This window comes from Micromys minutus (genome assembly GCF_963924665.1).
Source record: "Micromys minutus genome assembly, chromosome: X".
NCBI lineage: Eukaryota > Metazoa > Chordata > Mammalia > Rodentia > Muridae > Micromys > Micromys minutus.
Genome location: NC_137970.1, coordinates 30,486,359 through 30,500,243, shown reverse-complemented (window position 1 = coordinate 30,500,243; position 13,885 = coordinate 30,486,359). Strand labels below are relative to the sequence as shown.

The 13,885-nt window shown below is 34.8% G+C and overlaps 1 protein-coding gene across 1 annotated transcript in view; it reads left to right on the top strand.

Moving 5' to 3' along the window:
- The first annotated feature begins 1,105 nt into the window (after window positions 1–1,105).
- Window positions 1,106–13,885, top strand: part of BCLAF3 (BCLAF1 and THRAP3 family member 3) — a 34,483-nt gene continuing 21,703 nt past the window's right edge. Inside the window, 7 exon segments of the mRNA XM_080909557.1 lie at window positions 1,106–1,174; window positions 4,265–4,834; window positions 5,301–5,951; window positions 7,309–7,484; window positions 9,280–9,394; window positions 10,236–10,299; window positions 11,903–12,018. Of these exon segments, the coding sequence (XP_080765683.1) occupies window positions 1,134–1,174; window positions 4,265–4,834; window positions 5,301–5,951; window positions 7,309–7,484; window positions 9,280–9,394; window positions 10,236–10,299; window positions 11,903–12,018 (1,733 nt within the window). The 5' untranslated portion in view covers window positions 1,106–1,133.

Below are 13,885 nucleotides of genomic sequence, written 5' to 3'. Positions count from 1 at the left end.
CAGCATTTGTTGGTTGTTTCTACTTCTGTTGTGCCCCAGGATCACACTGCAGCTCCTCCTCTGCTTTCCCTCAGTACACTTTATCCTGAAAGCTTAAATAAACTCTTACCTCCACAGGTTGCTTTTGGTTAGTGTTTTATCACGGCAACAGAGAAGTAAACAGCATTATTTTGTTTTAAGATAGTCTCATGTATCCCAGATTGACCTTGAACTTGATATATAGTATAGGATGCCCTTGAACCCCTGATCTGCCTGCCTCTATCTCCTGCCATTTTTTTAAGTTTTGAAAATATTTTAACACATATTTAATCCAATATAACAAATTAATCATTTTAACATAAAATCAGCATTAAAATATATTAATGAAGTATTTTACATTCTTTTATTTGGGCCAAGTCTTTGAAAGTTGATGTGTTTTATATTTATTAGCACATCTCAAAATGGTCTAAACATATCTTTTACCCAATTTTAGAAGTAAGGCATTGTGTGTAACCCATGCTGGCCTCAAATTTGGTATGTATTCCAGGCTGGCTTCAGACTCATGATCCCTCTTGTCTCAAATTCCCAAGTACTAAGATTATGCTATTATACCCAGCTAGGTGTTTACATTTTAAGTGATTGTGTTGTGTTTCTTTGGTGTTTTTTGTTTTTGTCTTTTTGGTTTCTCTAAGACAGGGTTTCACAGCATAGCCCTGGAACTCACTCTGTAGATAAGGCTGTCCTTGAATTCACCTGTCTCTGCCTTCCAAGTGCTGGGGGGTTAAAGGTATATATCACCAATGTCCAGCCTTAGGGATTGTTTTAGTAAAAACAAGGAATAGACTTGATTCAGATCTTATGGCATACAAAGAAAATAGTTTCATTCAAGTGTAATCTTTTACAGAAAGCATTTGCTGATTCTTTGACTTAAATTTATTTTATCTCTACAGTATTATGGTAAGGTACCAGGTGCTTCTTTCTCTATTTTGTTGATCTGGGAAATAGATGCACAGAAGAATTAAGCAGCTTTCTCTTGGCAATAACAAGATTCTAGTGAATACTGCAGGCTTTTTATTTATAAAAAAAAAAAACCTTGCTAATGCTGTATTTCTTTGCAGTGTAAAAAGTGGATCAGGCAGCTCATATAATAAAGGATGGCACGGTCACGATCCAGATCCCCCAGGTGGAAGCAAAGGTGAGGAGTTCCATGCTTTTGCATAGTTAATTTGGATTTAGAAGTTACTGTTACTGTTCAAGCTTCTATTTCAATAAGCTCACTGGACCTGGATGTTCATAGTAGGAATTGATCATGGTAAAGGTAGTATTTGTAGATTTGGGGAGCTGATGAATTTAATTGGGGCTAGAATTACTTTAATATAATAAAAGGAATACAGTGACCACATTCAGAATAAGAAATGTCTTTGAGACGGTTACTTTTTTTATGATATTAAAAGGTTGCAACTTTTTAGTGTATGCTTTGTTTACTTTATTCAAGAAATTTACTCAGAAAATAAAGTATTTCCTATCTTCTTTGCAAACTAGTGGTTTTAAATAGCTCAATTGAAGTTCAACTCTCATTTGTTTTCTGTTGATTGTTGGTTTTCAGTATATAGTATACACAATTAGGTTGGAATAGTTCAATCAGTTTATTGTACATTAGATACAGCCCAGTTCTGGGATTACAAGGAAAAGTATGCCATCTTCCATGGCCTCAGCAAGTACACAGGTTGGCTGGGAAGAATAGGCAACTCTAATACAGTGGATGCCCTTGAACTCCTGATCTGCCTGCCTCTATCTCCTGCCATTTTTTTTTAAGTTTTGAAAATATTTTAACACATTTAATCCAATATAACAAATTAATCATTTTAACATAAAATCAGCATTAAAATATATTAATGAAGTATTTTACATTCTTTTATTTGGGCCAAGTCTTTGAAAGCTGATGTGTTTTTATATTTATTAGCACATCTCAAAATGGTCTAAACATATCTTTTACCCAATTTTAGAAGTAAGGTATTGTAAAAGCACTTTGCATCTCTAGGGAGAGAATTAATTCTGCTTTGCAACCAGTAAATTTCAGATTGACATAAAGGACCATTATTACATACAGGAAAGATAAACCATGATTTTTATGTTAATATACTTTGTTCCGATAATAGACTGAATCATCAGTAATTTAGTTTTCATTTTATAAATGTCACAAAATGATGTTGAATTTGGGTGAAGTTTCAAAAAGAAAAGAGAATGAATGTAAGACAGACTATATAACAAGGATAATAACACAGAGTATACTTTAGTTTTTTTCTTCTTTTTGGTGTGACCATTAAAGGAATGGCCACAGGGACTCTGTCAGTGCTTAATGCCTGGTTTTCTAATTACTTATTCAGGGTGTTTTTTGTTAAGAACTACAAAGAGTTTGGTACTTTGTTCCTACTTAGAAGTCAATATACTAGTTTGCCATAAGGCACTACCATGTCAGAGACATTCTCTTTACCTTCTAAGAATCCCTGAGGGCCAGTGCTCTAGAGTGGCTGTGTGGGTGGATGATGCAAAGTTGTCACAGGTTCTGGGGTTATGACACAGTTGAGGAACTTGAGTCACTTAGAGTGAACATTATCGTATTATCATGGGCAGCAAACACATAAGCCCTCTATCCATGAGGGAGATTTGATCTCTGTTTCCAAGGCTGTTTCCTGGGGAACCAAAATTGCCAGTGCCTCAACTCATAACTCTAGAGACTAGAGAATTGTCTCCTAACCTTTTGGAGAACTGGAAATGTTAACAACCATTATAACCACTTTTTCTAGAAGTGAGCACTACATAATAAGACAAAAAATAATGTCAGCAGTTTAAACATGAATTAAGGGCTACAATTAAATCTTGAATATTTCATCTTGTCTGGAAGACTTCTGCCTCTGACTCCCAGGTTCTTTGTTTAGCAGTGAAAAGAGAGAAATTCCTCAGAGACTCTAGTTATCTCCCCTCCTGTGATGAGGTTCAGCCATTTGGATGGCAGAGTTTCTGCTTCTGATAAGTAATATTTACTAGTATGTCTAGCTTTGCAACTCTGGATTTTGGATATTGCCAGATCCAATGTAAAAATGTCCTAATGAGTATCAGAGAAGATAGATGTATTTCCTTTCTTGTGTGGAAGACACAGATTTGTCATTAGAAAAAAAAGATTAATTCATGATTGCTTCAATTCTTTTGAAGATTCTTAGAGCAGGTAAAAATTTAAATGGTCAGGGTGTTTTTTTTTTTTTTTTTTTTTTTTTTTTTCTGATTTGGAGACATTAAGCCCTAAAGGAAGAAAAAAAATTGGACAGGTCATAATATGGGGTTTCTCAGATGGAAAAGTGAGCTTCTTTCTTCTTTCTTTTGGCTTTGAGACAGGGTTTCACAGGCTGACCTGGTACTTAGCATATAGACTAGGCTAGATTCAAAACGAGATCTGCCTGCCTGTGTCTCACAAGTACCAGGATTAAAGGTATGAGACACCATACCCAGTCCCTTCCTTAATTTTAAGGCTGAGTAACTTAGAGATTTTTCCATGAATGTGGGAGTCTTCTCAGGAGGAATACAAGTCTACATGTTGGCAATATCAAGGTAACAGAAAAGATAGATACAGAAGAGCTTTAATACTTTCCCCTAGGGAGCATTATAGTTACATTAAAACATACTTTGACCAGAGTTCTAAGTTATTTCAACAGCACATATTTCAGTTGATATGTAAGGTTTATTTTGGAAAGAACAGCAGTTTATTTTAGAAGTATTATGGAGGGATAGGCATAGTAGCTGCCTCCCTCAAAGACCATCTTCCCATCCCTGACCCCTTCTGCATAATTTTTCTTACTTCATTCATGCTTGTTTCTCAGTTAGCTATTGAACCTGAGGTAAGCTTCTCTTGATTGGCCCTTTGAAGATACTACATCTACTTTTGCTAGAACTTGCTATCGGTAGTCTCTCAAAAAAAAAAAAAAAAAATTCTACTTTTTACCTGATCTGGTATTCTAATATCACATGTATATTTAACCCACATTGATGTGTTCATAGGATATATCAGCTAGGATGACAAGAGTATGGTTGTCAGGTAGGACAAAAGAATCATTAACCCGTCTCCCTCACACCAATATACAGTTCTAAGTACATATAAAACAAATTCTTAGATTTACCTTCAGTTGGAATATTAGTAGAATTCTAGGAAAGGTCGGTATTTTAGATAGGTCACACTAAAACAGCTAATTGTCTCAAAGTGAACTAAACTTCTCTATGCTTGTTTATATAGGTCATTATCACCAAAATCTAGAAATTTTGAATACCATGAGGAAAGACATTTCCATGGGCACTATGACCCTGAATATAGAAATGATGAACAAAGACCCTTTACTTGGAGAATGGATGATGAGAAACATGGACAGAATAAACCAAGAATTCTCCCTCGTGGGAATTCGTATTATCGATCTTATGAGAACAGATCACCTTCCCCAAATGTAAAACCTGTTGAAAAATTTGACACATATAAGCCTCACCAAGAATATTTTCCTGGAAGAGGAGATGATGACAGAAGATCTCAGTATATGCCTACATACACAGAAAGTGCAGCAACCTACATGGAGCACGAAAGGGATTGTTATACCCCTGCAGTGCAAGGAAGATATACTTCTGATGAGCACAGAGGTAGAGGAAGTGGGAAAGGAGGGAAGCTACCTCAGATGTCACTGGCAGATTCCTTTAGATTTAAAGAGAAATGGCATGAAGATGGATTGAGACACCAAAGGGTACAAGAAGAAAGCTACCCTCACTCTCCCAGAAGAGGCTCAGAAGACTTTGACACAAGGAACCATTTTCAGAAGAGGTACAGGAAATCATTAAGTCTGGGGAATTTGGCATATAACTTCCAGTTGAGAAAAATAATCTGTTACTTTTATGTTGAATATCATAATTTTTATCTCAAAAGATAAAATAATTTTTTGAGTAATTCATGTGGATAGCTAGAATGTGTTTTTTGTTTGTTTGGTGGTGGTTTTTCAAGAGAGGGTTTTTTTTCCTGTGTAGCCCTGGCTGTCTTGGAATTTACTCTGTAGACCGTGCTAGCCTTGAACTCAGAGATATGTTTGTCTTTGTGTTGAGATTAAAGGTATGCTCAAGAATGTTTATAAAAGATGTTACTTTTAAATTTTCATGTCCCTCTAATGAATTCACACAAGATTGTCTTGCCATTCATTGCATGCTGTATTTTAAGGCCAGTCTGCGCAATATTCTAGACATCAAAAGTTTTACTTCTGGAGATTACAAATGTAAACTTCTTTATGTTAATACAGGTATCCTGAAGATCATGATTTCAGAAAGTATGGATATACATCAAAAAGACCTACAGATGCAGCAAGGTATGAAAATAGAGAGCCAGCCAGAATCCCAAAGTGGAAACCTGAGCATTCTTTTCTACCTTTCCAAGAGAAGAAAGAAGACTGGAGCTTTGCAGCCCAAAGTCACAGATATACTGAGAGAGAATACCCAGAGAGAAGTTCAGCAACCAGAGTATCCTATGATTACCGTCACAAACATCATAAGCTCTCAGATGGCGAACAGGACTTTTCTGATGGCAGATTTCAGAAGTACTTGAAAGAAGAAGACAGAAGATATGGCTCTCTCAAAGTTCCTGGAAATAGAGAGTCAGATTGTTTCAGTACTACAAGAGGAAGAGAAACTGAGAATGAACAAATCAATGGACCTTTTTATCTCTACAAGAAAGATTGTGTTTCCTATACTCATTCAAATATAAAGGAGGCTGATTTGGGGCCCTGCAATGACAAATGGAAGAAAAAAATAAATAAAGAAGATTGCAGAAACGAGAATGCATCTTATAGTAAACAACTTGATACAAGCCCAAAACCTGAAGAGAAATGCTATTCACTTACCAAGAAGAAACCACTTACCGTCAAAGTAGACAGGAACAAGATGGATCCATTTAGGTATTAGCTTTTTAAAGAAATGTTAATAGATTTTTTTTTTTACACTTTAGTTTGCAGCTTCCAAGATAAAGTTTATATTGTTGGCTAGAGCATATTACATGTTTAAGAGATTACCAATAATTTCCTTCAAAGTCCTGGAATGAAGATAAATTCTGAAGTTAGTAATAGGTGGTTATCTTGTGTCTTCTGGTTCCCATATCTTGTCTCCAGATAATTCTTGGGTATGGGCATTTCAAGGAATTGTTTCTCTTTAAGAAGTTATGTTTATACTGCCAGGTTTTTGTTTGTCTTTTAAAATCCAGGGATAGACTAAGAATTCAGCTTCTATTTTTTTTTTAGTTTTTTTTTTTTTTTTTTGATATAGGGTCTTACTATGTAGCCCTAGTTATCCTGTAACTCACTGTGTAGACCAGGCTGGCCTCAAACTCAAAAAGATACATCTGCTGCACTCCCAAGTGCTGGGATTAAAGGATGAGACACTCACTACACCAGGCCAGCATCTATTCTCAGGCTGTCTTTTGCTGCTTTTGACATTCATAGAATCTTTTAGCAAGAAGGGATCTTAGCAGGTTCTTCTATAGAGAAAGGTTTGAGAGATTAATAGAGCTCAAATCCTTGTGTCTTCTTGGGATTCCAGGAGACAGATGATTTGATGTAATTCCTACTGTGATTTCAGCATGACTTCAGTTTGACTAGATTATTTTTCAAGATAGAGGAAGTGAAATTGCAGTTGCGTTTCTCTGTGTGTGGCTGATGGGAGAATTTTAGTACACATGTGCCATGGCAGATATGTAGAAGCTAGAGAACCTCTTTTGAGCTAGAATTTTAGGGAGTTGTTTTCTCTCCTTCCACCATGGGTCTAGGGACCAGGCTTACCTGGTAGGTTCTTTCTTGTACCTGCTAAACCTTTGTGCTGTTCCACATTTCTTAATAGATTTAGTTCCAAAACATTATTCTAAGCTTCTCATTGCTTATATTGAGAATTTTAATAGTTAGATTTTTTTAGGTTTGATAACAGCTTTTAAAGTATGGTGGTATTTGAAAGTGGCTGATTACAATGTTTTGAAAATATTAAAGTAGAAAATAGTCTGATTAATTTTTTTTATATTAGGTGACTTTAATGCCTTAGGTATCTGAAGGAAAAATTAGAATTGTGATTTGAAAAGAGCTCAGGACCATTTATCTATACCTATTTTCCACTTGTGGTTTATTAGTTTTATAACATGTATTTTGGTGCTTAAATTATGGCAGAATAATTAAATCTTTTTAATATTTAGCTATCTTAATATTAACAAATTCCATCCTTAGTAAAGTAGCAAAAATTACAAATTTAATAAAATATTTCAAATTATTTTACGTCTACTTCTAGGTATTCTGCAGAGAGACAGATATCACATGATTTGGTTGCTATTGGCAAAACAAGTCACAGTTTTCATCCAGTATTTCAACATCTTGACTCAACTCAGAATCCTGAAAACAAACCTACAGAAGAATTTGCTCAGGAAATCATAACAATAATCCACAAAGTGAAAGGTTGGTATGTTTTACAGAAACATTAAGGATAGCACAAAAATAATTACCAACTTTTCCCAGGATTCAAATGCCTTTGATGTATCTTAATTGTAACTAATATTCCATTTTAAGTAGGTTGTAGATTAGGAAATTTGTTGGAGAGAGTACCAGAGACTCACTCAAGACTAGTTGTTGTTCTTTTTATGTATTTTCAATAACTTTCTGCTTCAAATGCTAGTAGATTACAAATCATTTGTTAGGAAAAGATCAGACTACTCCAAATGGCAGACATATTAAAAGCCTAACAAAGGAGGAAAAAGCAACAAAAACAGGTATATATCCTAGACGATGCAGAAGTCTAGGTTATTTTGTGATATTAGCAACCCTTCCCCAAGTCCTTTCTAGGATTTTATGTTATAAGCTTGTTCATGTATAATCGGTGGATGATTCTGTTCTTTATGATAATAGAGTTAAATGAGGGCTTTAAAGATTTGTATTAAATTTTTGCTTTTCATAAGTGTCCATTGGAAAATCTGTGATGTAAAACAACTTTCCCTAGTAGTACGGCATACATTACAGATATTATAAGCAAGAGATTCTGAAGAATGTCAGATTTTTATTTGCTTTAATTTTTACCTGAGTAAACTTTTATTTTTGAGACAGGGTTTCTCTGTGTAGCCTTAGCTGTTGTGTAACTTCCTTTGTAGGCTAGGCTGGCCTGGAACTCAGAACTCAAAGATCTGCCTACCTCTGCCTCCTAAGTGCTGGGATTAAAGGCTTGCATTACCATCACCTGACTATGAAACATATTTTTAAAATAATTATTTGGGCTAAAGAGATGGCTCAGCAGTTAAGAGTACTGGCCCTAAATGCAGTTCCCAGTACCTCCATGGCTGCTTACAGACTTCTGTAGCTCCAGTTCTAGCCCTTTTTTGGAAGTCACACTCTTATGCACAGACAGAACACTTAGACACATAAGTAAAATACATTTTAAAAATGATTATATTTTCTCTTCTATTCCTTAAGTGGAGAACTGTATATTCTTTGAACCAGGTAGATTAAAGCTGAAGATTTAGCTTAGTATTAAAGTGCTTTTCTGAGAATGGGTAAAGCCCTGAGTTTGTTCCCCTAAAACTTAATTTTTAATATGAAAAAATAAAGTATACAGTTTGTTAGCAACAGTTTACACTCTCAGCTCCAGCTCCTTTTATCCAAAGAGTATAGTTTTCAGAAAGTATGGTAGTATTACAACCAAGTGGGAGAGTATCCCAGAATGGAGCTAGTGAATTAGGAGAAAAGATTGCTTGCATAACATTTTGGTGAATTAAGTATATTTTTTCTGTACTGTTAAGAGTTAGTAGCATAGCTGATTTTAGAATGTCTTTATGGACTAAAGTTAATGCAAAAATGAAATGGTGTTGGAAGGCACTCTTGGTATTTATAGCTTCAGCATTTGTTCATAGATTATTTTGATTAAATTGTTAATTGATTTAATTTTCAGTGTTGAACTGTAGAGTGTCTTCCTAACTTTCTAGAGTATGATCTTACCATTAAGAAGAATGATTTTTACTTTGACAGTGTCCCTCTTCTAGACAAGAAACCAAATGTGGCAGATAGGAAGAAAATCCTTGAATTCATGAGTCAACTCTTGTTGGGTTTGGGAAAGCATTTGAGTGTTATAAGTTAATATGCAAACAGTTGAGTCATATTTTTTTCAAAGGAGAACAGTTTGGATTATTTTAATGGTCTTGATGTTGAGTTTTATAGAATCTTGTAAGGGCATTCAGTTTCACATTGACATTGTTTCCTTTTTCAGCAGATAATTTTGTAACACCTGATATTACTCTACATGAGCGTTTCTCAAGAATAAAAAGCAATCAGGATGCAGATTTCTATAAAATGAAATCACATTCAGATACAGAATTTCACAGGTAATGATTAATTACTGTCTTTTCACTTACCTCATGAGAATAGTCCTCAGAAGAATGGGGAAAGGTCCGGCTTTCTGAACTTGCTTTTCCTAAGCTTGGTATAGACTGCACTTAGTATAGAGTGCACTTTGTACATAAAAACAAGAACAATATAAGCAGCTGCTGGACCAGCACACATTGGTGAAGTCGGTTGCATTAAAGGCATTGACTTAACACTGTTTGAATGTGTGGGCCTTTCAAAAGATTTACCTAGTTTGATTCTGCTATGTCTATAGTAGTTGTCTACTGAAGGGAGTGCTGGAAAATGTCAAGCCATTGAAATCAGGGCTTACTTTATGTGGTCACAAATGGTTGTTCTGAGGTCTAAAGATGGATGAAAGAATACATGCCTTTTGTTGGCACTTGTCTGAGCAGGTGGTGCACCCTGTATGGACTACTGAGTTGAATTAATGTTATAATGCTATGTATCACCAAAATTGAGTTTGAGATCACACTTACTAGTGATTGGAGAACCACCGAGCCTTCCCTATAATGTGCCTGTAGAATATATATGGCTTAGTAAACTGCCATATAGGTGAAAGCCTTAGCATGGTGGCGCATGACATTAGTCCCAACACTTGAGACAGAGGCAGGCACTGCCTCTGAATTTAAGGGAGTGAGTTTCAAAACAGCCAGGGCTACATTAAAAAGACCCTATCTTAAAAAAATGAAATAAATGAAAAGCTACCTGACAGTAGGTTGCTTTGGTTTTTTCTAAAACCTCGTGGTTTATTTCTAATTCTGTAGTAAAAGAATCAGAATATGACATAATTAGCATAATTATGTGTCTTTATTATTTTAGGCGAATAGATATGTCTTTGGCTGATCTTCAGAATAAATGCACTATGGTATATGAACCAGAAAAGGTAAGTGAGTACAATTACTATTGGTATAATAGTAGGAAAAGGAGTTAAAGGTCTGTAAAGAAAGGATGGCATCCAGGAATCTAAAATTAAAAAAGTTCTCCAAGTGACTGATGGCAGTCCAGGATGGAGTGAGATACTAAAATCGACAAAATTTTTCTTTGAGAGGCATGGTTATTAAGCATAACAACTTTGAAAACTTGATTTAAAATTACATTTAATACTCATTCGCAAATTCAGTGTGAAGCTTATAAAAATATGGTTGATAGCCATTTTGCAAATCTGGTATGTGGGATATACTTTTAACTGTATGTGGAAGAAATGCAAGGGAATTGTGGCATTTGATGCTGCCTGTTTGCTGTAGAATTTAGGAAGGAGTCTTTGAAATAAAACCTAGCAAAATAAATAAAACTAATACTAAAGTTTTTCATTATTATTATATATGGTTCCTACTCAATACCTACATCCAACTTTGTTTCTTTCCTGACTAGAAAGACTGCCATGACTGACCATGTTGAAAAACAAGTCTTTAAAAGCATGTCAAATTCTAAATTAATTATTAAATTTTTCTTTGAGAATGTTTATGTAGTGAAGAGATTTTAATTTATAGATCTAGATAGACTATATAAATAAATTTTACTTATGAAATAAAGATTTGCTAAATATAGGTAGCTTAGTTATTGAATAATACTTTTGTAAACTTTCTAATTATAGTAGATCTCCAGGAAATTTGAAGACTTAAATTTATAGGGGCTGGAGAGATGCCTCAATGGTTAAGAGCACTGACTTCTCTTCTAGAGGTCCTGAGTTCAAATCCCAGAGACCACATGGTGGTTCACAACCATATGTAATGGGATCTGGTGCCCTCTTCTGGAGTGTCTGAAGACTGCTACAGTGTACTTAAGAATTTATAATTCCAGTATGACATGGTACATCTTAACAGTCTTTCAGATGCAGTTTAGTATGCTAATAATCCATAATATCTCTTTTATGTAAAAGTTCTAAATTCTCCCCATGGCCTTTCATAATTGAGTTTTTTAAGTTTTAAAATTTCTCAGTAAACGTTCTTCTATATTGGTTTCCATAATTTATTGTATGGCTATAGTTTTGTTTGATTTATTTACCATTATATTTTACACCATTCTTTTTTCCCTTAAATTATTTTCACATTTAAGTTGTTTTATTTTTGTTATTTTCAATATTTTTAAAGAGGCATCCTTTTCTTTGGGATAAAAAATTTAGAAGTAGGATTCTTGGTTTAATATAAGAGCTTTTCTGATGCTGGACCATGGTGGCCTACACCCTTAATCCCTGCATTTCAGAGGCAGAAGATCTCTATGAGTTCAAGGCTAGCCTGGTCTACATAGTGATGCCCAGGATAGCCAAAGGTACACATAGAAAAACCATGTTTCCACAAACAAACAAACAAAATAGAACTTTCCTGACTAATGTCTATTGTATCTCAAAATACTTTAATCAGTTTATACTACCATTTGTTGGATAGATATAAAATAATTAAGGTCTTGTATTTAAATTTCTTGTTAGAAATTGTCTTTCTGCTACTAACAGTAATATGAATAGTTTGTCTTCTGTTAAAATTTCTCAGACTCTGGTCAAAATAATAGAACCAAATGATCTACGACATGACATTGAGAGGAGGAGAAAAGAGCGATTACAGAATGAAGATGAGACTATTTTTCACATGGCTAGTCCTTCAGAGAGGTAATCAGTAAATGAAAAACATCCTGCTATCAGGGAGTTTTTGGTTTTAGCAGTTTTTACATTTTTCTGCTTAATTTTTGTCTAGAATTTTGAGTGTTGCGATCTGTTTTATGTGTTTTTAAAATGTTTCAGTTATTCAGTGGTTATCACAGGAAGCTTGATCTAAACATCAAAAAAAATGATAGAGTGGGTGAATATTTGAGGTCTTCTAATTCTAGAGAAGAAGAATATAACAACTGTTTGAATAGTAGGAGCCATGACCAGTGGCCTTTATAGGCTTTTTGGATCAAGCAATTTGAAACTAATAGGTTTAGACCCTTAGATTCTGGTTTACGAGTACAAAATTTTTGATGTCCATACAGTTCTCTTTGGGAATTCTTGGGTCCACGAAGTAGACAGTTACAGCAGAACTGGAGGAAGAAGCCAGGTGTGGTGGCACACACCTTTAATCCTAGCACTCTAGAGGCAAAGGCAGGTAGATCTCTGTAATGAGACCCTGTCTCAAAAACAAGACAAGACAAGCAGAAAAGAAACAGCAGAGGGAGACCATTTGAATCTCACTGACTCTGCCCATTTACAAATTATCAATAAATTTGATGAATCTTTAGAAATTTCTCCATACTATAGTAATACGATAGTCTTACTATACAGGAGCAGCTATACTAGTAAGTCAACTGACATTTTAGCAGAAGTTACAAAGAAAGCATTACCATATCATTTTTTAATATCCAGCCTCATAACTCTTTCCAGGGGTCTTTAGTCATCTAGATTGACCCTAGTCTACCTCTAGTTATGAAAACTAGTGGAACCTATGACAACTATGTGAAGCCAAAGGATTATGAGGAATAATTGAATGAGACAGACTTTTTAGTTTGGGCAAGGATCCTTTGAGTTCCTCAGAAGCAGGACTATGAATAGGAAAGGATAGTGCTAATTGTTTTTTCATAACCTTTAGTATAAACTTTTAAAAACATTTTAAGTATTTGACTAGATTTTAAAATCAACTTCAAACTTGACTAGCTTTAACCAAAATACATGGAGCTTGTTTTAATTGGAATTTATTTTGACAATAAGTTTGGAGTTGATTAAAAGATAGTGAAATTGTGTTTTGCATATAAAACAATTGGAAAATGCAAAACTTTTGTCCTTTGCTGGGTGAAAGTCGCCAATTTCCTAATATATGCTTAACACATGGTGTCACTGTGTTCAGTTACAAGATGTCTGTTGTCTTTTTCTTAGCTGAGAAAGCTTTAGAAACACAGTGTACCAAGTAACATGATTTTTTTCAGCATTTTACAATGATAACTATATCATAAATGTCCAAGGCAGATCCTTTCCCTTTGGGATGATTAAAGCTTGGATGCTGGCATACTACTTTGATGTCCAGCTCTGAATCCTAGGCATGCAGATAACTTGGGGTAGGTTACCTAGCCTCTGTTTCCTCATCTGTGAAATAGGAATGGGAACTATGCTTACATCATATTGCTGATCAGGATTAAGTAAAAATATAGCTGATTAGCATCAAGTTTGTTGATGTTAGCTTTGAGGACAGTGTTATAGCATGAAACATGAGAATTTTAAAACTTCAGTATTCTTTGCCATAAAATTCACCCTTTGTAAGTAAGCAATTGAGTTGTTCACAAACTTGTTGTATAAGAACCACTTATCCCCAAAATATTTTGTCACTCCAGAAGAAAATAATGTACCAGCTGTGACCCCTCCTCCCCCCACATTTTTCTTTTTCCCTTCCCTGGCAACCACTGTTACACAGTTTTGTTTCTATGGATTGCCTGTTCTTAACATTTTATATAAATGCAATAATACGATGTTTGGCTTTTTGTGACGTGACTTATTTCATGTAGCATGT